At 43.5% G+C, this 22,462-nt stretch overlaps 3 protein-coding genes across 5 annotated transcripts; all 3 read left to right on the forward strand.

Annotated features, from left to right (window-relative positions):
* Window positions 1-5,766: 5,766 nt before the first annotated feature.
* On the forward strand, window positions 5,767-13,260 carry pif1 (PIF1 5'-to-3' DNA helicase homolog (S. cerevisiae)). Of its 2 annotated transcripts, none has more exons than XM_035423876.1 (13): window positions 5,767-5,835; window positions 6,390-6,991; window positions 7,168-7,297; window positions 7,540-7,665; window positions 7,968-8,121; window positions 8,220-8,334; window positions 8,671-8,777; window positions 9,173-9,312; window positions 9,746-9,852; window positions 9,943-10,030; window positions 10,291-10,433; window positions 11,470-11,661; window positions 12,782-13,260. In XM_035423876.1, exons 2-13 carry the CDS (start codon window positions 6,434-6,436, stop codon window positions 12,833-12,835), a joined length of 1,914 nt encoding a protein of 637 aa, XP_035279767.1. In that variant the 5' UTR covers window positions 5,767-5,835; window positions 6,390-6,433; the 3' UTR covers window positions 12,836-13,260. The 2 variants fall into 2 exon arrangements, with proteins under 2 accessions (XP_035279767.1, XP_035279768.1); XM_035423877.1 differs by lacking the exon at window positions 5,767-5,835 and adding an exon at window positions 6,012-6,033.
* Window positions 13,261-15,365: 2,105 nt separating this feature from the next.
* On the forward strand, window positions 15,366-18,000 carry LOC118230665 (zona pellucida sperm-binding protein 3-like). 2 transcript variants are annotated; one of them, XM_035423880.1, is made up of 10 exons: window positions 15,366-15,513; window positions 15,754-16,275; window positions 16,343-16,461; window positions 16,689-16,792; window positions 16,865-17,042; window positions 17,112-17,229; window positions 17,304-17,389; window positions 17,459-17,547; window positions 17,652-17,765; window positions 17,850-18,000. In XM_035423880.1, exons 1-10 carry the CDS (start codon window positions 15,376-15,378, stop codon window positions 17,957-17,959), a joined length of 1,578 nt encoding a protein of 525 aa, XP_035279771.1. In that variant the 5' UTR covers window positions 15,366-15,375; the 3' UTR covers window positions 17,960-18,000. The 2 variants fall into 2 exon arrangements, with proteins under 2 accessions (XP_035279771.1, XP_035279770.1); XM_035423879.1 differs by having other exon boundaries at window positions 15,366-16,275.
* A 922-nt stretch (window positions 18,001-18,922) lies between these two features.
* Window positions 18,923-21,409, forward strand: LOC118230666 (cytochrome b-c1 complex subunit 6, mitochondrial-like). Its single transcript, XM_035423881.1, has 5 exons — window positions 18,923-19,097; window positions 19,796-19,835; window positions 19,923-19,948; window positions 20,528-20,689; window positions 21,193-21,409. Exons 1-5 carry the CDS (start codon window positions 19,050-19,052, stop codon window positions 21,223-21,225), a joined length of 309 nt encoding a protein of 102 aa, XP_035279772.1. The 5' UTR covers window positions 18,923-19,049; the 3' UTR covers window positions 21,226-21,409.
* Window positions 21,410-22,462: the final 1,053 nt, after the last annotated feature.

The following is a 22,462-nucleotide window of genomic DNA, read 5'->3' on the forward strand; positions in this document are numbered from 1 at the left end:
GGGATATGTATCGGTAATCTGTAAACTAACTCAAAGTTTGTATTAGGTTTGCTCCCTATAACAATCTCTGACATGCAGATGTGACCATCATACCCTATGGCCATCCTTCCAGCGTGCAGCTTATTACACTGCCATTAGGCACATTCTGCTATAAACAGCATCTTGCACTTTAATGAAAATAGTCTCCCCAAGGAAAATAAAGCAACAGTTCATTAGTTATATTTTTTAAAATCCCGATAGCATAGCCATTCTCTCATACACCACTGTGTCGATGAAGCCAAATAGGAAAACTCTGTGGTTTGTCTGATAGCGTAGCTGATAACTGAGATCAGATATGAGGCAGGCATCTGCTCTTTCAACTACAGTGATGTAACTAAGTTGAGGCCTGATACTGGTTAACTGTCATGGGGTCAACCTGGGAAATAATACTGCCTGTGTATTTCCAAGGCTCCTCCTATTCACACTTTTGCTGCTCCTGGTTTGCCTATGTTAATAGCTGTCCTCAATGTCTGATTTATGCATAATGGAAGTTTTCTTTTCAGAGAGGGTTGTTGGCATAAATGCTCTATGAAGTCGTTTAGGGACACAGCCATTCATGAGCCACACAATTCAGGTTTTAAATTATAGTTTTTTTTTTTGAACAACATTTTAGATAAGTGTGCATTATTCACAGGGTGCAAATAGCTTATTCGATGTTCTTGCACTGTTTCCACTGTCCGCGATCACTGTCAACAACCCCCCACCACCCCCGCTCCCCAGTTCGCAATCGATACCCCCTGTTCCTTCTTGATTAGGGACACCAAAATCTTAGAGCAGGTCTGCACCTTTTTATCCATGTTCTGAAGCAGGGGCAAATTTGAGTGCTTTTTGGGACATCCTAATGACAGAGGTCTGCATAAGCAATGTGTTTTTCCCCTGAGCCCATCCGTCAGTGATTACGTGGCCCTCTGGTCAATCGTGAAATGGATTGGAGAGCTCTGATCTTTCCCTCCCATGTCAGTTAGTCAAGGATCTGTCCTGCGATTAAATAAATTGTGGAGTTCCTGTCTTCCCCAAAAGTAGTTCATCAAGAGCCAGAGTTGCACATGATATAGAATGTCAATTTGGCTTCCAGTAAAACCATATAACTTCACCTGTCTGAGCTCCACAGAATCTGGAGACAGATGATGTCTCTTAAACTCTTTCTCTTCAGTAGCTTCTATCTGAGCAATCCTGCCTTTGGATATCAGTTTCCACTCCTATTTCACAGAGGACTTTCAGAGGGGTAAAATTTGTTACCGAGAGTTTCATTATTTTTTTCTGGATCCTACACTACTAAGTTATCCCTCACGTTTTGCTAAAATTCACATAGGAGTGATCAGCAAATAAACTAATTAGAACATAAAGTATGATATCGACTGAAGCAAATGAGCGATAGACCAGGACGTTAGAATGAGATGTCTTCAAAGCAGATGAGAAATATTAAGAGATTTCATGTGAGAAACAGGTGCTGTACAAGAGATCTCATCCCTGTGTCAAATAAGGAACCTTTTCGCCTAAACTATTTCTCTCCTGAGTTAATGCTTTGTGTGTCTTCCACAACAACACCAACAAAAGCTAAATTTGTACAGATGCAGGTTAAATGGTTGCTTGTACTTCCCTGAAGGAAATAACAAAAGTAAGGTGGAAAAGGGAGAACATTGAGAACTCAGAGCCCTCATATAAACAAAGTCAAATGATTAATTTGCATCGAATCGTGGCATTTAATTGCCGGATATGGCATCCTCTCGGTGTGAAATGGCTAATTATTATACACTCACATTGGGGAGTGAGTCAGTTTTTCTAATATTTCATATAGAACTCCTTCCTGGAGCATATCACTGCTTCCCATCTGAAAGATTGAAAGTGAGTAGGGGCACTGTGTAGTCTGAACAGTGAGACAGCTGAGACAGTAGTATGTGCTTTTCGGTGCTATTTTGACACCACCTTCTCTCTGCGTAATGTCATTTAATTAAATAAAAATTGAACCAGAGTAGTTGTTCACGCTTTCGCGAGAGAAGATAAAACGCATCATTTCAGAATAACACGGCAGCCTTTTATTTCTCCCCTTGAGGCTCTCCTAATGTGCTTTTCACATAAAAGTCTGTAAACATATTAGAGCTATCACATATGCCATCAGTGAATACATCATAAGCATTCAATTTGTTTGAGCTCAGAATGTAAGTACGAGGGGGAATGTAATTGCGTCTGTTGAGCCATGGTTCTAGTGTATAGGTGTACCCTACGGTCGGGTTTTGAAATCAGCCCGGGCCAGTTCTCGCCGTGGCCAAGAGCCCCACAGGCACACAATTGCACATGCAGTTTCCTCTGCCAAATCACGTCTGTGTGAGTCCAATTTATGATGAGAAGTGGCAGGGAGTTCGTGTACTTTGGAGGTGAACACATGCTTGTCTGCACTCTCCTGAATTGAAAGAGGTGGTTGCAGCACTGGGCGGTTGTTCTAAGCACTGCTCTGGCAAGCTGGGAAAAGTATTTTTTTTTCCACTGAGGATGTCACAAGATCCTCAGATGTGACAGAAGTGTAATTTTTTATCATCCTTTCTGTTAAGATTCTAGTCATTCAGCCCAAGAGGGCAAACAGCAAATCCTGATATTTGGCACAATCTTTAATAACTATGCAATCTGCAAGATGGTGGATGGACAGCTCTCAGTTGATAGCATGATATGGCCTGTATACTTTGAATTATGTGCTCTCACAGAGAAACGTTTTCTTTTCCTCAAAATTTGTTTCAGAAGTCATATAACAATATGCTCCATGGGGCAGAATCAGCAGCACTATTAAAAAATCAGTTTCATCACAAAGGGCATGTCTCTCCTCTTTCAAACCAGTTAGCCTATTGGGATGGCAGGTATGCCATCCCGCCAAGTTACGCCTTGGCGGGGGCATGCCCCATACCTATACAGCATCGAGAGTTTGGCACTTTTCAGGGTTCCCCACAGAAATAACCACAACAGCCAAAGACATACACTTATACTTGAATGATTTACTCAAGCTGCTGTTGCTATTGCCAATCCACTCAAGCAAAGTGTAATTTTATTCAGCTTCAAACCAATGTTGATATATCCTGGTCTATGAGAGAGTGAAGGAATGAGCAAATACTGAGGCCAATGTTATTTCTGGCTGTCTGGAAAGATTGAAATATACACCTTTTTAAATCAAGGTTTTCACACAGCTCCCAAAATGACTATGCACTTCAGAAGCCAGATGTTCTCCCAATTTACATCATTGCCAAAAGCTAATAATGTTATTGCTATATCTTGCAACAAATTCTGTTTTTGGAATAATAAATGTAATAACATAAAACAAAAATGAAGAAATTAGCATATGTGTAAAACAAGTAATAATCATTACAGCTTTCTATATGTATTAGTTCACACTTACATAATTGAGTAGTATAATGCATTTTACTGTTGAAAATTTTATAAACCGCCTGAACGTCTATTTATTTGTCCAGTATTCTTCAACATAAAATGATAATGTTCATGCAAAGAAAACACTTTTTCTTTGTTTCCTTTTAAAATTTTAAATTACCGATGGTCACATAATGTTATTACCACTCATAAGATGACCGTGTCGAATACATTTTTGCAAATGAAAATGGCTCCAAGGAACAAGAAAGAAGAAGAAAGGGCACAGATCAAAGTTTTAAGAGCACTAAACTTCTTCTTTAAGCACAGTGTTTCCTTAATTTGTGCCAGTGCCATGCAAGTAAAATTATGCTCCCCCTTATGCACCAGCATAGTGATGCTCATTAGAGGTGTCCGCGTCAGACAGCTATGACTCACCCCGTACAGAAAGTAGGAGAGCTGACCACCTTCCAGCACAGGTTTTGATGGATGTCTAAGTGAATCAATACCTTCCCAGCAGCAGCCAATAATTGAGCTGTCAGCCATATTGTGGAGTATTACGATATATACCTGTCATCAGGCCGCAGCTGCAGTGATCAATTATTTACCGTCATTTGACTCTGTTGCTCCGTGGTGGCATCCAACATCTGGGCCTTCCTTTCCCGTGTGTGTGAATGGATGGGGCTGATCTTACAACATTAGGGGGTAAGATTACAGTCGCATTAGAAGGTAAACAAGTCTGTTGAACATCTTACCGTCGGAATGACACTTAAAAACACACATCTCACCATCTGTGCCTTGTTCGTTTAAAGATGAATTATGCATGTGTAAGTCAACTGCCTCTCATTTGTGAGCTGTAACCTGATTAACTATTGCTGTTGTTGTTGTTGTTGTTGTTGTTGTTGTAACATACTTGTCGTACATACATGTTTGTCATACTGATATAAATCTGGGAAGGCCATAATGGTCTTTTACTACTTGTATTGTTGCACTCACATGATTTTGAAAACTGTATACTGAAGGGCTGCATTATGTCCTGACAACAGGATTCTTAGGGAGTCCTTGTTACTCTCTGACATCACACATCAGATTAAACTTTGTCTAGGTTCAAACCACTGAACAAACCCAGTTTCTAAGACAGCAACAGACATACCCAGGGAAATCACAAGCACGCAGCAATGCTGGCAAAATTGTGACCTTATTTTCTTCCTGTAAAAAATCCAATTTCATATCACGATGTATGTACTGACTTCTGTTGGATGACTAAGCAGTTAAAATCTTCAAATCACTTTTAGTGATAAGAGTAAAATATTAGTCTGCAACTTGACACATCGTATATTGATGCTCTTGACTTACAGTTTCTCAATAGGCAGCAGAGAGTGAAATTGAAATTCTAATGAGTTTTTAGTGGAAATGAGGGAGAGAAGCGGTACAGAAGAAGCAATGGCCTTTGGAAAGGGAATAAAAATTAATGTCTGCCACTGACAAATCACTTTCAGTCTGAATCAAATCAAATGGCAGGTAATACTTCTCAGTTCATACATTGAAAATAGCGGGATCTGTCTTCTGTACCACAGAAATGTAGGCCACATCATCCACATACACAATATATTTCTTATGTCTTAAAACGGACCAGATACAACTTTGCCGCAATGCGAAGTTGGTCTTATTCAGTAGTATCACTGCATACCATATTTTACAATGGGTGTTTGTTTGCAAATTTCACACATTCTCTAATCTTACATTTTCAATTTATATCAAAACAGAGTGAAGATCTTCTCTTTGCGCTAACCAAAGTAGCCCTGGAATGGCAATATCGTGCAATGCGCATATTCACGTGCATCTTTGGCCGCTGCAAACCGCTTAGCGGAAATACAAATTGCCCGTAAATGTCTCCTTATAGACATTAAATGCTGTATCGACAGGCTGCTTACCCTCAATGGGTGCTGACTGCGGCATAAATTAAAATGATGAAACGAGAACATAGCTTCTATTTTCACGAGGCACTAACCGCGCAGGGCTGGCTGAAAAAGAACTTCCCAGCCATCAATGTAGAATTCGAAGTGGATTTGGGCAACAAAATATAATTACATGAATACAATTAGGCCTAGTTCAAGGACGTTATATCGAAATGAAGATAGATAGGCCAATACCTACGTGTTGTACGTAACTCTGGCACTTTATTTCAATATACATAAAACAGCACACATTAAATCTGCGATCTACTGTAAGTTACAAGTACAACAAGCACTGAACTGAACAGAAAGCGACAATGGGCGTTTCTTAGAGTGTCATAGGAAGAGGCGGCCCTTAGTGTGGATTGGATATTATTTTAAATATCCTTGCATTTATTGGCTAAGCGTTTGTCTCGTTTTCATTGGCTGTTATACACACGCCGGCATTTTTGAAAGCTGCATTTTACTAGCGCAAGCAGCTGGTTCTGCACAGGTAAGACGTATTTGTGTTTAGGTAACAACATACAAATGTTAAAAAGTTTGGTAGAGTTGATTTCTGTTGCGATAGCAAGTTAGTGCCATACGGCTATTTCATGATATTACCAAAAATTGACTAAATCAGAAGCATTGTAGGTTTGCATTTTGATGTGACTTCTGATGAATGGAGGCTTGATTCTTTATTGTTGCAATGGTAAACGTGTAGTCCGCTAATAGTACTCAGGATGAGGTTGGCATTAGCAAGGGGATTGCCCAACGAGTTGTATCGGATATTAAGTTGATTTTGGTGCTAGTAACTATTTATAAAATGCATGTCTTGTTATCGATAACTTATTAGTTAATTGTCTTGTCTCGTAAGGTTGTCAGCTTGCCTGTGTGTTTGACTCAATGAAAAGTAAGATTACATGATATGTTGGCAAACAATCGTAAATGGCACCTTAAATAAAAGCCAAAAAAGAAGCGATTGTTAGTTGGCTATGTTTAAAATTTTCTCGAATATGATCAGCTAGAAATGGTTTGCTGACTGGTTCTGTTGTCAACTTATAACAGCCGCACTGCCACAGAAGTCTTGATTCCCGTGATATCTCCTCGCGATGTTCCACGGGGAAGATTCTGCTGAATTTCAGTGCTGTGCCACAGTGGAACGTTTGAACGGATCTGGCCAAGCCATCAAACGCCAAGTAATTCGGCGTGCGTCAGTGACACTGGGACGAAATGAATTTCAGGAGATTGCTCTACGGGTACACGACGGCAAAGTGCCACAAACTTTCACTCTCCGTGAATTCCAGCTATTCACTCGTTTTTGTAGGGACGGCAAAAGCACTATCAAACTGCTCCCAGAAAACATACAAGTGCTGCTGTCTGACTGTCCACCAGACCGTTTAAGCATCTTCCTTAAGACATTAAGTATTAAGCACCAAGCCTGGCAGACGAGCAAGCCCGTGGGGGATCGAATCAAGCTCCGTGCTGGACTTCCTCGCAGTTTCGAATCAATAAGCCCCCTGCAACAGAAAGACGTGCAGAAAGCCAATGAGCTGAGAAGCAAAGTGAACGCACAACCGCCCGCAAAAGGCCTGACGAACCGAGGGGGCAATAAACCGCTTGGGCAGCAGATGAAGAGGCAAAGACCGGATTCTACTGAATGCAGTCCGGTATGTTCACCATTCTTACAGTTAGTCACTGGATAACATGTCTCTGCAGAGAGGATTGAGCCAAAACATGAACTGTATCATTGTAATAACAGAAAAACTGGATAAACGACAATGCTAACAATGTGCATACATGAGTGTGTGCATAAGCTCTATGGGTCCTCTTGCATCTCTTCTAGGTGAAATCACTGCACCCTGCCAAGAAACCAACTTTGTCATTGCCTGTGGGGAGGAAGCTGTCCAAAGAGCAAGCTGTTGTTCTGAATGCCGTTTTAAGTGGGAAGAATGTCTTCTTTACTGGCAGTGCAGGTAATGCTCAGAGCGCATTTGTTTCGTGCTGGTATTCTTCTATAAACTGCTTGACAGTCTGAATGCCTGACTGATGCCTTGGTGTCCACAGAAACAAACCCCTGATGTGAGGAGCATGAGTTTTACCCCATTAAAAATTGTCACAGGTTGTGTTTGAATACACTGCATGCTCTTCTGTTGTGTTCCAGCGTTTCAAGGCTGGTCCAGTCAGGTGTGAAACATGAGAGATTTGTCTTACTTAGGTACGGGGAAATCTTTCTTGCTGAAGAGGATTGTGGGATCTCTGCCTCCCAAAAGCACATATGCCACAGCCAGCACAGGTGTGGCAGCCTGCCACATTGGAGGAACTACTTTGCACAACTTTGCAGGTAAGGATGTTGGAAGGGGAAAGGAAATCACTGATCAACTCAACACGTGTATGTAATGTCAATGTACGTAGTGTCAATGGTGTGTAAAATTTGAAACGTGAAGTTGTGCGTTTCCCTGCTTCTGAGCTTTGAGATCCTCCACAGAGACTGCTTTAATGGTTGGATCTGTACTATGTCGTCAAAATGCATCGGGTGGCATGCAGATACATTTGCCCTATTCAGCTTCTTGGGAAGCACACTTTGCTTGCAGAAAAGGAAATGCTTTTATTTTATTTTAAAAAATATCCATTCACCTCCATCAGGGATTGGATCAGGCTCTGCTTCTCTAGAGCAGTGTCTGGAGCTGGCCCAGCGGCCTGGGGTCCTCCAGCACTGGACAAGCTGCCGACACCTCATCATCGACGAGATCTCTATGGTGGAGGCCCAGTTCTTTGATAAGCTCGAGACCATTGCCAGGTAGTCCTCCCTCCTCCGCTGTACAAGAAAAGAAAGGTATTCCCACTGTGTGTTCTGAACTGGTATCATTAAAACAACCTTGCTCTTTATTGTTCCAGGTCCATTAAGAGGTCTACTGAACCATTTGGAGGCATCCAGCTAATTGTATGTGGTGACTTCCTCCAACTGCCCCCAGTCACTAAGGGAAAGGACAGACCAGACTTTTGCTTCCAGGTGAGTGTGAATACAGGAAAAGTAATCAATAACAGAATACGTTCCATAGGATTGCATAGAAGCCAGCAAAAAATTATCAATACTGGTTAACACGGCTTGTCATCACATGCACTTAGTCAATACGTTTTTGGTTCATAGCATAAGGATTTCATTCAAATGGGTTCCTAAAACTGGATTAAATGATAATTTTAAGGTGCATGTCATTCTTGACTAGGGGGGGAAAAAGTCCAAAGGTTTATCATGATCAGTGCTACCGAGATTCATAAGGAAAGTGAAGAGGAAGAAGTGGGAGGGGAACTCACTGCCGTGTGGCATTTCCTGCCCACTCCACTTCAGGCGAGAAGCTGGCGGAAGTGCATTCACCTGAACCTGGAGCTGATGGATGTGCGCCGGCAGACAGACCAGACCTTCATCTCCCTTCTGCAGGCCGTGAGGGTAGGCAGGTATGTATGCGGTATGGGCAGCCATGCTTCTGAGCATTGAGAAAATGACCCGATGCCCAATGAAGAAAGGCCTGGCTTGGATGCTTGTGGGCAGGTCATCTGGAACACTGGTGTGGTACACGATGGGCATTTGTTTATCAGTCACTCGGATGTGTCACATGAGCCACCTAGACCAATCATGAGTGTTAGAATGAACACGTGATTTGTTTACAATATACGTTTTTTTTCTATCCTCTTGATTAAATTAGTTTTTGGGGGGTGACGCATGTTTTTAATAAACTAACATGGATGCTGTAGCAAAGCTTCTATCATCAGTTGTACCTGTTCGATGTACTGAGCCAGGGTGCACTCACCTGGTGACATGTTATCTATAACCCTCAAACGGTCATCCCAAGAGTCACAGAAGAAGTCACCGCCAAGCTGCTGAAGAGCGCGTATCACAGCATTGAGAGGGACGGTATCCTAGCAACTAGACTCTGCACGCACAAAGACGATGTGGAATTGACGAATGAGAACAAGCTTCAGCAGCTGCCAGGTTTGGGGTCTTGTTTTTTCCCTGTTTCCCAGACCCATCCCCAGCAGTGCAGTCCTGTACCCCAATTCTGGGGTGTTGATAGCTTGTGTGTCATTTCCTGAGTCACTGCGTGTTGGAAGGATTATTTGGCTTACTGTTAGCTGTCTTATGGAGCCCAATGGGCAGTGTCCACAGAATGAGTTTAAAAATGAGTTGCTTTTTGACACCCCATTAGCCTGTGGCAAATTTAAGAATGATACTTTGTTCATTAAAATTAGAATTGCACTTTTTACATTTTATTTTTCTCACTAAATGCTTTTTTGATTGGTTTTTGATTACTTCGCTTTCTTCTAAAATGAAAAGTTAGATGCACGCGGTGTCTTTGCTAACATAGTGACACTACAGTTGTCCTGCTCTGATTTATTTTGTTGTGTGTTTTCGGCGGTGTTTTTAGGGACCGCACGGGTCTTCGAGGCTGTGGACAGCGACCCTGTGCTGGTCAAGGCCATTGACGCACAGAGTCCAGTGGGGCGGGTGCTGCAGCTGAAAGTGGGCGCCCAGGTGAGGTTCAACGGGGGCCTCCCTCACTTTCAATGCTTAGCCACGCTAAACGAGCGAGGGCTTTAACCAGGCACGCCCTTTCCCGACTAGGTGATGTTGACGAAGAATCTGAACGTGGAGAGAGGCCTGGTCAATGGTGCGAGGGGCGTGGTGGTCTCCTTCCAGCCCGGAAATAAAGGTACGGCCATTGCTCGGTGGAGTTGCCTTTGGGAATTTGGCTGTGTAATCTGGAGAGGATCTGATCCATTATGGCTATGGAAATTTTTTTTTTTACATATTACTGCCAATGAGTGCTCTAGCGTAAAATGAGTAATGGAAGCCCAGACTTCAGCCGTGCTTCTCAAGACCACTTCCAAATCCAGAACGCGTAGCCATGGTTACCGTGACGGACAGATTGAGCTCTCTCTCTCTCTCTCTCTCTCTCTCTCTCTCTCTCAGGCCTGCCGTGCGTGCGGTTCCTGTGCGGCGTCACTGAGGTCATGAAGCCGGAGCGCTGCATGTTCAAGGTGGGGGGCCTGTACCTCAGCCGCCTGCAGCTGCCACTCAAACTGGCCTGGGCCATCTCCATCCACAAGAGCCAGGTGAGCCCTGCACCTCTGCAGTCGCACACACAGCCTGAGGCGCCATTTCTGAAACGAAAACAGGGCTTCGCTTCTGAATGATAAGCACGGTTCGCTAATAGAATGACCAAACCCTGTGCTATTTTTTTTTTTGGTGGACGTTGCGAGTAAATGTGTCCCCGTTGCAATGCACCGCTCTCTGCACTACAGTTGCTCGTTCTCAACCATTCTCACAAACTCACTTTTTTTTTCTCAGTCTCTCCAAGTTCTTCAAATGACATCTGGTAGAATTGACAGTTTCCTTTTGAACATACTGTGTGATGTACAAAAGAATGTAGCTGCTTGTACTTCCAGGGTGGGGGGGGAAAAAAAAGTAGTTTTTGAAACTGACAGCTTCTAACAAAACCACTCTGCGTTCCCGAAAAGTCACAGAGGGTACTCTCTGTGCTCTGTAGCCTGTCTGTGGTGGGTTGGGCAAATGCGCTGGTATCTCGGAGTAATTGGGGTCATCGGCTTTTCAGCACAGGTGTTCTACACAAAGTGACCCGTGTGAGCAATGCTGCTACCCCGTAATTAAAGGCAGAGCTGCTGGCCTCAAACCCGCATGCCCTGGCACTGCTGTTGGCATTCTGACAGGACTGCAGTGCTGTTAATTCCTGTCCTGACCCCATTTACCAAGCAAGCTTTTTTTTCCAATAGTATTCAGATCGCAGTCTGTATTTCGATATCAGATACCGGATACAGACTGCTGTAATTTAACACTTGACTGTAAGCATTAAGTAACTGTAAGTATTAACACCCAGTATTCTTAACATAAAAAAAATATTAACTCAAGGATAACAAAAACTTATTTATTTCCATTTGTCGACGTATTATGGTATAGTTGCATGGGGTTTTTGCAAAACCATTTATCAACGTGTTACACTTCCATACTGAATAGAAGCTATATATATATATATATATATATATATATGATTTTATGTGTGGAAAAACAAATGGACACGCATATTTTTTGCCTGAGAAAGACGATATGTGCATGCGCGCGCCTCTGTTGCAGGGCATGACCCTGGACTGTGTGGAGATCTCCCTGGCCCGGGTGTTTGAGTGCGGCCAGGCCTACGTGGCGCTGTCCCGGGCCCGGAGCCTGGAGGGGCTCCGCGTGCTGGACTTCGACCCCCACGTGGTGCGGGCCGACCCGGAAGTGCTGCTCTTCTACAAGCGGCTGCGGAAGGAGAGGATGCTCATGCAGGTCAGTGCCCACGCTGGTCAGTGCCCACGCTCACAGCACTCACGCAGGTCAGTGCCCACGCTCACAGCACTCACACAGGTCAGCGTCCATGCTCACACCACTCACACAGGTCAGTGTCCATGCTCACAGCACTCACACAGGTCAGCGTCCACGCTCACAGCACTCACGCAGGTCAGTGTCCACGCTTACAGCACTCACGCTGGTCAGTGCCCACGCTCACAGCACTCACGCAGGTCAGTGCCCACGCTCACAGCACTCACGCAGGTCAGTGCCCACACTCACAGCACTCACGCAGGTCAGTGCCCACGCAGGTCAGTGCCCACGCTCACAGCACTCACGCAGGTCAGTGCCCACGCTCACTGCACTCACGCAGGTCAGTGCCCACGCTCACTGCACTCACGCAGGTCAGTGCCCACGCTCACAGCACTCACGCAGGTCAGTGCCCACGCTCACAGCACTCACGCAGGTCCGTGCCCACGCTCACAGCACTCACGCAGGTCAGTGCCCACGCCCACAGCACTCACGCAGGTCAGTGCCCACGCTCACTGCACTCACGCAGGTCAGTGCCCACGCTCACAGCACTCACGCAGGTCAGTGCCCACGCTCACTGCAGGGGCTGCGGGCCACCGACCGCAAACACGGTCGCGGCGAGGCGCTGAGGCGCGTCATCGAGGAAGCTCATCCCCCTCGGTGTTGGTGAGCAATGCACCCCTGAGCTTTTGATGGCTTTTTGTCATCGAGCTGTCTCGGTGTATTTGATGATTCACAGTTCAGATATCCTCTGTTATGGTGTTTGAAAGACAGGCTGTTGCCACCTCACCTGAAAAAGGTTTTTCTTCTGGCTGGAGCAGCTCCACGTGGCATTGGTCTCGCTCCAAAGGGGAGTGGCCCAACTCCAAATGTGCGGCGTTCGCTCTAACCCTAACCACAACCCTCCCCTTTGGAGCAAGGCCATGCCCATTTGGAGCTAGGCCACTCCCATTTGGAGCTAGGCCCTTCCCATTTGGAGCAGCTCCCGGTGCCAGAAATGCATGCTCACCTTTTCCACGGCAGCTAGCCGTCGGAGGCGGGTGGAAGAGGGAGCCACTTCCTCACATTCTCCTGCCTGTTTGCGTTCCAGGCCTCCATGGATGAGTTTGTGGACCGAGAGAACAAGGAGAGCAGGCGTCTGTGAGAGGGCAGCTGCAGCCTCCTGTTTGTGTGCACCGTGTGCATTTGTCTGCAGGATCTCCAGTCCCCCCCTGTGCATTGTATTTGAGGCATCACATTTGAGTTTACATTTGGTCCTAGTCTAGTGAAACTGCATGAAGTTACCAAATTATTGCATCTTTCTCTACACATGGATATGCTGCATGAATGCAACCTCTTTAGTATTAATGATTATCATATGTAAACTGTTGAATGACAATTGACATTATCTATATTTACTGTCGTGCTCTAAATTTCACATCCAAACTGTGTAAATATAGAAGTCTCTATTTTTCTATGCTGGTTAAAATGGTTATAAAAACACCACCTTATTTATGATATTACGGCGTTGCGATGATTTGATTTTCAAATGTTTTTAATTTAATTTTTAATAAAAGTGGTTTTATCCAATTCTTGTGTGTTTTTTTAACTTTTTTAAATGTATCATTCTTAGTTTTAAGGGTATCTACTTTGTCTTCAAACTGAAATTCAGTTCTTGTGCTAAATGCAAGGATAATATGTAGAAGTGACTGAAAAGCAGGTACGTGTCACAGGTCCAGCAAGTTCTTTGAAATCAGGCACACAGAGGACCCTGGTCTGGTCTTATGGCTTTTCTGGTCAGAAAATGAATTGCTGTTGGGATGGTAGGAAAGAATCCTTTCAAATTGAGATATAATTCCCTTGGGGTATTGATACTGGGCACAATAAAGAGAAAAGTGCTCTCTTGAGACCCAGACACCAGGCTTCTGAACAGCATACCTATACCCTTGTTAAGGATGAATGAAATATTAATCCTGTCTGCTCAAGGTTAACCATAGAAGTTGCTGGCTCAAAGCCATGACACGACTTGGCAATGAGTCAGTCAGACGCACTTCATCGGGGTTAACCTTTTCTCATTTCTTTAATGGGCATACACATCCCAGTCCCACAGCTGAGAAAGCCATTGCTTGTCCCTCTTTTGAGACCGTAAGCATGGGATTTTCAACTTCCAGGTCTGTGGATTTTGACAGCGTTGGGCTTCCAACTGATGTGATGTAATGGGCCATTGATATGAATTGTATGTCCTTGTTCTGCTTTCATCCAAGTAGCTTTGAAATGAGGCTCAGGTTTTGAAGTGCCCTGTACATGACATTTTGGGAGTATTCATAGAACCAATTATAAACCACACTTTAAAGCTACCAAATTTTTGCAGTTGTATGTTTACTCTTTACACTTCTACCAATGCTGTAGTTTATGTAAATTATTTTATGTTACATGTGAATTAGGAATGCAATCCTGCTTAAATAAAATTCTGGGCATATCATGAATGGAGGACAAATTGACCAACAAGTCCAAAACAGTTGCTCTGCTGCCACCCTGTGGATGTACAGTGAAACACACCCACAGTAGCTTATATTCCATAATGTTCGTGAGCAAGCGAATTTTCCAGTTCATTCTTCTGCTCAGCCACTGGCCTGTGACTATTTAACATTTCACAGACCACGCTGGTATCCCAACCAACTTAAACTCATCTGGCCTCTAACAATACAAGGCTAATTATGTTCTGCCACTGGAGCCTTTAGCCATAATCTGCTAAGGACATACCTGAGGCTGGAACTATTTTTATACAGTCTATGGGCTGGAACCTGTAACTAAAGGGCTGAGCCTGTACTTAAGATCCTTTATGAGCCATTTGAAACTGATACTGTCACACTGATTTTCATCACAACCAATCTCTTGATCAGTTAAAGTTCTTTCACATGTTTTCATTTAATTTCACACAGTGCAGGTTTGCCTTATTGATTTAGTTTCAATGACGTGGAGTATGCACTTACACTAATTAGGATCCAGCTTGTTTTACCTGTCAGTCTATAATGTAATCAATCTAAGTGACCCCTTTCATTAGTTGATCTAATTGAAAATAAGTTATTTCTGACATACTGTGGCTAAATAGGGTAAATCATTCTTCAAGACATTAAGTGTGTAATTAAGACCAATTAACACTCATTACAATTCAGAGGCTGCAACCCAGGACCAAGTTTGAAAGCCCCTGAACTAATACACTTCCTCCAAAAAGAAAAAAAAATTATTTAAAGTCTTGTAAACACTCTAACACACTTGAATATCAAGGGTTACAAAAACACAGTGCCTTCTTTACCAGCTGTCAATATATAGGCATAAATAAAAAGCTTGAACTACTAGGAGCATTGGAAGGACAAATACTGGGTTGCTTGATTAGTCACTGGGTAGGTAAATTGAATAATCACTCCATATAGGATCAGGCAGTCTTTCAAATGACAAAATGAATTTATGACATACAGGTGAAATATATTGTTGCTCCTTTCACAGGCACAGTGCAATTAACAGCTATAGAAATTGGAAGTGGTAAGAATGCTTGATTAATGCTTTAGGGCTGGAGAAGGATTAGTGAAAAGACAAAGGATCAAGCATTTAGTGCAATCAATTACATTCAGCTGGGTATAAAATGGCCCTACCGAGGCTCCATGGGTATTCCTGGATTTTTGGAAAAGCAGACATTGAGTCATCATGCAGGGAGAAAGGTTGGGTATTGGCTTTCTGATGCTTAGTTTGCTTGGCTGTTTATGTGATGCTCAATCTGTCTACAAGCCTTTAAATGTAGATTCCCAAGCCCGACCACCCTTTGGGAGACCACTGCCTACCCAGGCTGCTGTCACAGCCCGACCACCCTTTGGGAGACCACTGCCTACCCAGGCTGCTGTCACAGCCCGACCACCCTTTGGGAGACCACTGCCTACCCAGGCTGCTGTCACAGCCCGACCACCCTTTGGGAGACCACTGCCTACCCAGGCTGCTGTCACAGCCCGACCACCCTTTGGGAGACCACTGCCTACCCAGTCTTCGGTCCCAGTCCGACCCACCTTTGGCAGGCCTGTTGCTACCCAGTCTCCAGTCCCAGTCCGACCCACCTTTGGCAGGCCTGTTGCTACCCAGTCTCCGGTCCCAGTCCGACCCACCTTTGGCAGGCCTGTTGCTACCCAGTCTCCGGTCCCAGTCCGACCCACCTTTGGCAGGCCTGTTGCTACCCAGTCTTCGGTCCCAGTCCGACCCACCTTTGGCAGGCCTGTTGCTACCCAGTCTTCGGTCCCAGTCCGACCCACCTTTGGCAGGCCTGTTGCTACCCAGTCTCCGGTCCCAGTCCGACCCACCTTCGGGAAACCGCCAGTTACCCAAGGTCCTGTCGCACCTCTCCCAACAATTAAGGAACCTCCACAGCCCAAGCCAGACTCTGTAAAGGCCCATTGTGGAGAAACTTCAGTCCAGTTGGAGGTTGATGTGGACCTGTTTGGCATCGGCAATCTGATCCAGCCTTCTGATATCACCGTGGGAGGCTGTGATCCTATTGGACAGGATCATTCTTGGCTCCTGTTTGAGACCCAGCTGCATGCTTGCGGTAGCACACTGATGGTATGTACCTTCCTCAGAGCTGGAAATGGCTTTGTCAGGGAATTTTGTAACCACTGTTTCTTTTCAGATGACTGAGGATACTCTAGTGTATACATTCACCATCAGCTACCAACCCAAAGCAATTGGGGTTACTCCCATTATCAGGACCAATGATGCTGCTGTTGGTGTCCAGTGCCACTACATGAGGTTAGGAATGCTTCCGTCTTGGGGCCATGTAATGTGTCTTGTAAAACCAGCACCATTTGAAGTACAAGCCTCTTCCATAAGGGAGTTCTTAGTCCTGTTGCATTGACTAAGCCCTATGGCTCTACCTTAACTTGCTGTGATGAAACCACTGCCCTAAGTTCCATTTCACAACAGAACATGGTTGTGACTACATGAGTAACTAGAGCATTAACTCTGTACTACCATAGGCTGCACAATGTGAGTAGCAATGTGCTGAAGCCAACATGGATTCCCTACTACTCTACCCTGTCTGCTGAAGATCTCCTTGTCTTTTCCCTGAGGCTCATGACCGGTAAGTTAAGCTATCTAAAGCTTGGTTGCAGTACTCTTCATTGAACCTGACTGACCATTTTTTCCACACTAGATGACTGGCGGATGGAGAGGCAGTCCAATGTCTTCTTCCTGGGAGACCTCATCAACATTGAGGCCTCTGTGATCCAGGCTAATCATGTGCCCCTCCGTGTGTTTATGGACACCTGTGTGGCTACTTTGGCTCCCAACATGGATTCTGTCCCCAGATATGCATTTATTGACAACCAAGGGTGAGTAGACCGTGCTCTCCCACCCCCTCAACAGACTTCAACTACATGTGAACTAAACTTTATTTTCAGGTGTCTAATGGATTCCAAGCTGACAAGCTCCCGCTCCAAGTTCCAGTCCAGAATAAAGGATGACCTACTGCAAGTTCAGCTAGATGCCTTCCGGTTTGCTGCAGAGACCAGGAGTGAGGTGTGTAATGTTCTTAATTGCACCAATTTGATGTGTTTTGTAGTGACACTGACACTTCTCCTGATTCTTGGCAGATCTACATTTTCTGCCACCTGAGAGCCACTGCAGCTTTACCTGAGTCTGAGGGCAAGGCCTGCTCTTTCCTACCTTCAAAGCATGGGTTGGTAAACTACCATGTTTTGATTAGGTAAAATCATTCTGTGATAGGACTAACCTGTCTTCCTTGCAGGTGGGTTAGTGCATCTGGAAATGATCAGGCATGTGGCTGCTGTGATAGTGGTTGTTCTGTGAGGAAGGGTAGGAGTCTGGAACCTGCAGGTGTGATTTCTTAACTGGTTTTTACTTTAATTTTTTTGCTTTTTTTTTTTTAAAAGGCAGCAAGGTGACTTTCTTTCTTCCCCCCCCCCCCCCCCCCCCCCCAGCTGCACAGTACTCTAGCAATGCCTTCCTAGGACCCATCGTTGTCCAGAAGCCTACTAATGACATTATGCCTGAGTTGAGCACTCCGTTGAAGGCAGAAGACCACAGAGCAGCAGGTAATCCACTGTTATTTTGACTGGGTATCTACCTGCCAGGTTCTGGCAAGCTTGTCATTGCTAAAGATTCTCTCTGCTCCCCAGGAGTTTCCCCTGAGGCTGTGGTTGTGGCAGGAGTGGTGGCTGCAGTGGGACTGGTCTGCATTGTTGTGCTGGTGACCGTGCTCCGAAGATCCAAGCCTACAGCTTTGTAATTGCATGGGTGGAATTTTGAATAAACATTGGAAACTTGAAATGTGACTTCTGTGATCAACTTGGTCTAGGTGTACCTGAAGTGTGAACTAACCCTATGCTGGGATTGGTTATTAAAATGGTAACCTGCTAGTATGGTAGGTAAATGCCATGGTGAGACTTGCCATGGTGAGACTTGCATATACCTAGGTAATCCAGTTTCTAGGTAGTGGTGCAGAAGCTACACAGTTCATGGTTTTTAGGCTGATTTTAAAAATTAAAAAAAAGCCACCACAGACTTTGATCTGTAGTCTAAGTTTGTTCTTGGCATTCCATACATGTGGTTTGCACTTAACATGTCTCCTGAGTGGGGACTTTAAAAATGGTGTACCAATCAAACTCAGAACTAGGGCCAGAGCTAAGGGGCGGGGTATATGTGTGATGGGGGCCCTTTATCTTCCTAGCACATTTCCTAGATATGTCCCTGTCCAGGACAGTGTCCGTGCCTACATGGTACTTTCTTTCCATAGACAACTGCATGTTTATTGAGTATATCTAGACTCTAAATTGCCCCTAGGTGTGGGTGACCTGTTCAGGATGTATTCCTGCCTCTTGTCCAAGGCATGCTTGAATAGGCTCTGGCACCCCCTGTGATCCTGCCCAGAAATAAGCGTGTAGATAAGTGTAGATAATGGATGACATTTGGTAGTTGCATTTGTCTTTCTGATTTGACTAACCTGTCACCAATATATAGACTAGATGATACAACCATCTCATTTATCTGTTCTTTGAAGTCATGTAGATGTTACATTATGTAAAGGTATAATTCTGTTCATTTGAATCACGTATCACGTGCAATAAAGTATTTTAATTGAAAATAATTCGTATTCAACCACTACTCGCATCGTACAAGTAGTGTACCTTGTAAGTTTCCTCCACTATCTTTGACTTTAAGGAAATGGCGAAGTCACTTCCGGTGGAATCTCGTAGTTTCCTGCATGTGACCTAAAACGTCCTCCAGAAAAACTTCAGACAGTATCAGCCTCTCGGTTGTCCCCTCAAGTTTGTAGGAAAGCCTTAACTACCTCAGTGACGCAAGCCAGAGCTACAGAAATGGTTTTCGAAGATAAAATGATCACTAATGGAGAGCCTGACGACGAGGTATACTTGGGAAGTTATTTTAAAGAAGAGTCAACTATCATAGCTTGTAAGCCATGATGCTAACTCGCTGACCGGTCAGGTTCAGGCCTGCAGTAGCTAGCTAAGTTGGCTATACCTTTTTGTACATACGGTCAGCGAACATGCGACTAGGTTAACTCGCTGTCCTGTTGTCCTATGCAGCCATGTAGCTTGCTAATTTTAATTATTTCCCAACTCTTACGTTAGTTGACTAGCAAGCCACCTAGTTGTGAATTTAAAGTCATTACTACCTAGTAACCATGTATATGCTAGTAGACTATGGTTTATTTGGAAATCTAGATAACTAGCCAGCAGCAAAATGAGATGTGAAAAAGTGGCTCACTGTTGACGAACTGGGCGTTAGTTCAGGGAAACTTCTTAAAATAAAGATTGAGCAGTTGTGTAACACAGACGACCATATCTTACACAGCATGGGCTAATATTGATAACTTAGCTCACTCTCGGCTAGCTAATTGGATATTGCTTGGCTAGCTAACTCGGTCAGAAACATGCAATAATTGTGATTTTCGTGATTCGAGGTCGGTGAGTAGATACAGTTGTTACACCAGAAATGATTCACCCTCTAATTTTAATAGCAGTTAGGATAAATTCACAAATCCGTTACATTTGATACCACTTATTGACATTTTACTAATCAGCTGCTATTGGTATTATTGTAGGAGGAAGAGGAGGGAGGGCCTGAGGAAGATGAAGGTGAGGGTGGTGGAGAGGAAGAGGGCGGTGAGGGTGGTGGAGAGGAGGAGGAAGGGGAGGGAGGTGGAGATGAGGACGAAGAGGATGAAGAAGAGGAAGAGGAGGAAGAAGATATGGTGGTACGTATTTTGAAGATCACTAAAACACGCCTTGGCTTGCAAATATGAAATGGTACACAATGGTGATTACCTTGTTTTGACATAGCCTGGGTCCATTTCATTAGGTTCATTGTCACATTAGCTAATCCTATTGTGTCGCAACTGTTTGAAATGCAGTAGTAATACATTTTAAATTGTAATCATTTTGAGTATTAGTTTGTTTATTTTAATGTACCCAAACTTGCCAAGAGACTAATTTCCCAAAATATTTGGTAGCAGTGTAGAGGGATTTGCCATTTTACTATACTTTTTGCAAGGGAAGTCGCTGTCAGAAAGATAATCTGCTAATTTAACTATGGTAAACTACTGTACTTTTACCTTTTAAAGAGTAAACCTAGAATACTGTTAATATAACTATCTTTTTGCAGCAAATATAATCTTTGTACCTGTCAACATTTTATGTATTACTAGTTTTCCTTACATTTTATACTGTAAATGGTGTCATCCATTCAGATATGTTTGTATGTTGGTATGTGTATATAGCATACAAACCCACTAACATTGCCTTATTTGGTGTCTAACACTGTATGTATGCTGTAGGACCCCTTAGATGCAATTCGGCAGAAATGCGAGCAGACGGAACACTGTGTGCATGTGCGGGAAAGACTGGAGGCGTGCGAGAGCAGGGTGAACTCGCGGTCGCGCACCGAGGAGGACTGCACAGAGGAGCTCTTCGACTTCCTGCACGCCCGGGACCACTGTGTGAGTAAGAGGGACCAAAATAAGGACTCTGGGTTGTGCCCTCTCCAGAACAACTGGAGAAGTACAAAGTGAACAAGGGATGGGGCAGAAGGCATGTAATCAAAAATATATCAACAAACATGGGCTTATATATTTTGCTGCCCCTGTTTTCAAATGAGAAGCTTCTGGTTTTATCGGGTATATCAGCAGAAGATGCACACAAATTAATTAGTTCAAGTTTAAAGATTATTTTAATACCATACTAATGGTCCAATGGAGAGGGAGAGCGGAACGTCAAACGTGCTCCATGAACAAATGGGGGGTGATATGGATGCATGCAACTGCTTGTTTGAAGGGATTAGGTCCCACTGTGCTTTTTCAGTGTCCTCCTTGCTTGTCTAACCCGAAAATCATCTCTGTCTGTATTGCCTTGATGGGTCATACTATGACAAATAACAGCAATAGTGATGGCGCAGTTACAGTATAACAATGGTAATGGTAATGTTTTTTCTCATTCTCCACAGGTGGCACACAGACTCTTCAACTCTGTAAAATGAAGGCTTACAATCACTTCCAGGGGTACCGTACAGCTGTGGAATATAAATACAAGAAATTGTTGTATCAACAAAAGATCATGTATTGTTTTCCCTTGACCGATTCTCAGGCATGCCTTCTTATCAAAGCAGGGCTAATATTTAATGTGTACTATTTTCAATAAATTCAAGTTCTTATTAAACCTCCTTTTGTGCTTCACATTTGCCTTTTGCACATACATTTTTAGTGTCATTTCAGTGACTACATTTTGTTTTTTAGGAATTTTTCGAAAGCTAAAAACAGGAAAATTCTTGACTGGCCAAGTAATTCACCTGATGTGAAACCAATTGAACATGTATTTCATATGCAGAGAAGGAAACTTACGATGGCTGCTGTATAGGCCTGGCAGAGCATCACCAGAGAAGATACTAGGTGATGTCTGTGGGTCACAGACTTCATTGCACTTGCAAAGCAAATGTGACAATACTAAACATGACTATTTTCATTTACATAACATTACAGGGCTATGAACAAAAAGTGCTGTGCATGGTGAAACCAAATTGTAGAAAAATACACTTTAATAAAAGCTGAGAATCTGATCTGCTCTTTGAGCACATGTGAATGGTTTGATTACACATTTAGAATTGCAGAGTACTGAGCCAAATCAAGAAAACCTAAAAAAGTATTTGTCCCAAACTTTATGGAGCCGGCTGTGCATACTGTAGTTTGTTGTCAGTCATTTGAATGGAACACAATATAGAGAAGTTCAAGTTTTCAGTTTTTGATAGTAAGTGATTCCGTTTTGGTGTGTTTTTTTAAATATTATAATATATAAATATAATGTTGTTATACATCAATATTTCCAGTGGCTATAAATATTATTTTGCAGGGTTAATTTACAATTACACACTTAATTATCCATATATTGTGCTCCGGTTTCGAATATCCAACATCAGACTGATTTTACTGCGGTTCATGAGATATAATAGTTGCAACTAAATATACATTTTCATTTAATTTTTAAAAGAATAATTAGAAATTAATGAATAAGTGAACTATCTCTTTCATAGTTCAAGCTCAAAAATGTCTGTAAAATGCAGGATATTTTTAACACGGGCTGAGCAATTTCTTAGTACATGTCATGGGAAAGCTCTCTTAGTACATTGGGAAGGTCGTACTGTTCGCGGTCTACACACACATAAAGCTAATAGTCTCTACAGGGAATTACAAACGGTTTCATGTTGAGTTTTGAGTAATTAA

The sequence above is a fragment of the Anguilla anguilla genome, chromosome 6 (genome assembly GCF_013347855.1).
Source record: "Anguilla anguilla isolate fAngAng1 chromosome 6, fAngAng1.pri, whole genome shotgun sequence".
Lineage (NCBI taxonomy): Eukaryota > Metazoa > Chordata > Actinopteri > Anguilliformes > Anguillidae > Anguilla > Anguilla anguilla.

Bases quoted from the DNA above. Each gene is read 5' to 3' on its own strand.
- pif1 (XM_035423876.1), top strand. From the start codon at position 6,434: ATGTTCCACGGGGAAGATTCTGCTGAATTTCAGTGCTGTGCCACAGTG. The intron at 7,666-7,967 runs GTAAGGATGTTG...CACCTCCATCAG, and splicing joins TACTTTGCACAACTTTGCAG to GGATTGGATCAGGCTCTGCT. The intron at 8,778-9,172 runs GTATGTATGCGG...GGTCATCCCAAG, and splicing joins CAGGCCGTGAGGGTAGGCAG to AGTCACAGAAGAAGTCACCG.
- LOC118230665 (XM_035423879.1), top strand. From the start codon at position 15,376: ATGCAGGGAGAAAGGTTGGGTATTGGCTTTCTGATGCTTAGTTTGCTT. The intron at 16,462-16,688 runs GTTAGGAATGCT...GTACTACCATAG, and splicing joins GTCCAGTGCCACTACATGAG to GCTGCACAATGTGAGTAGCA. The intron at 16,793-16,864 runs GTAAGTTAAGCT...TTTCCACACTAG, and splicing joins TTCCCTGAGGCTCATGACCG to ATGACTGGCGGATGGAGAGG.
- LOC118230666 (XM_035423881.1), top strand. From the start codon at position 19,050: ATGGTTTTCGAAGATAAAATGATCACTAATGGAGAGCCTGACGACGAG. The intron at 19,098-19,795 runs GTATACTTGGGA...GTATTATTGTAG, and splicing joins ATGGAGAGCCTGACGACGAG to GAGGAAGAGGAGGGAGGGCC. The intron at 19,836-19,922 runs GTGGTGGAGAGG...AGGATGAAGAAG, and splicing joins TGAGGAAGATGAAGGTGAGG to AGGAAGAGGAGGAAGAAGAT.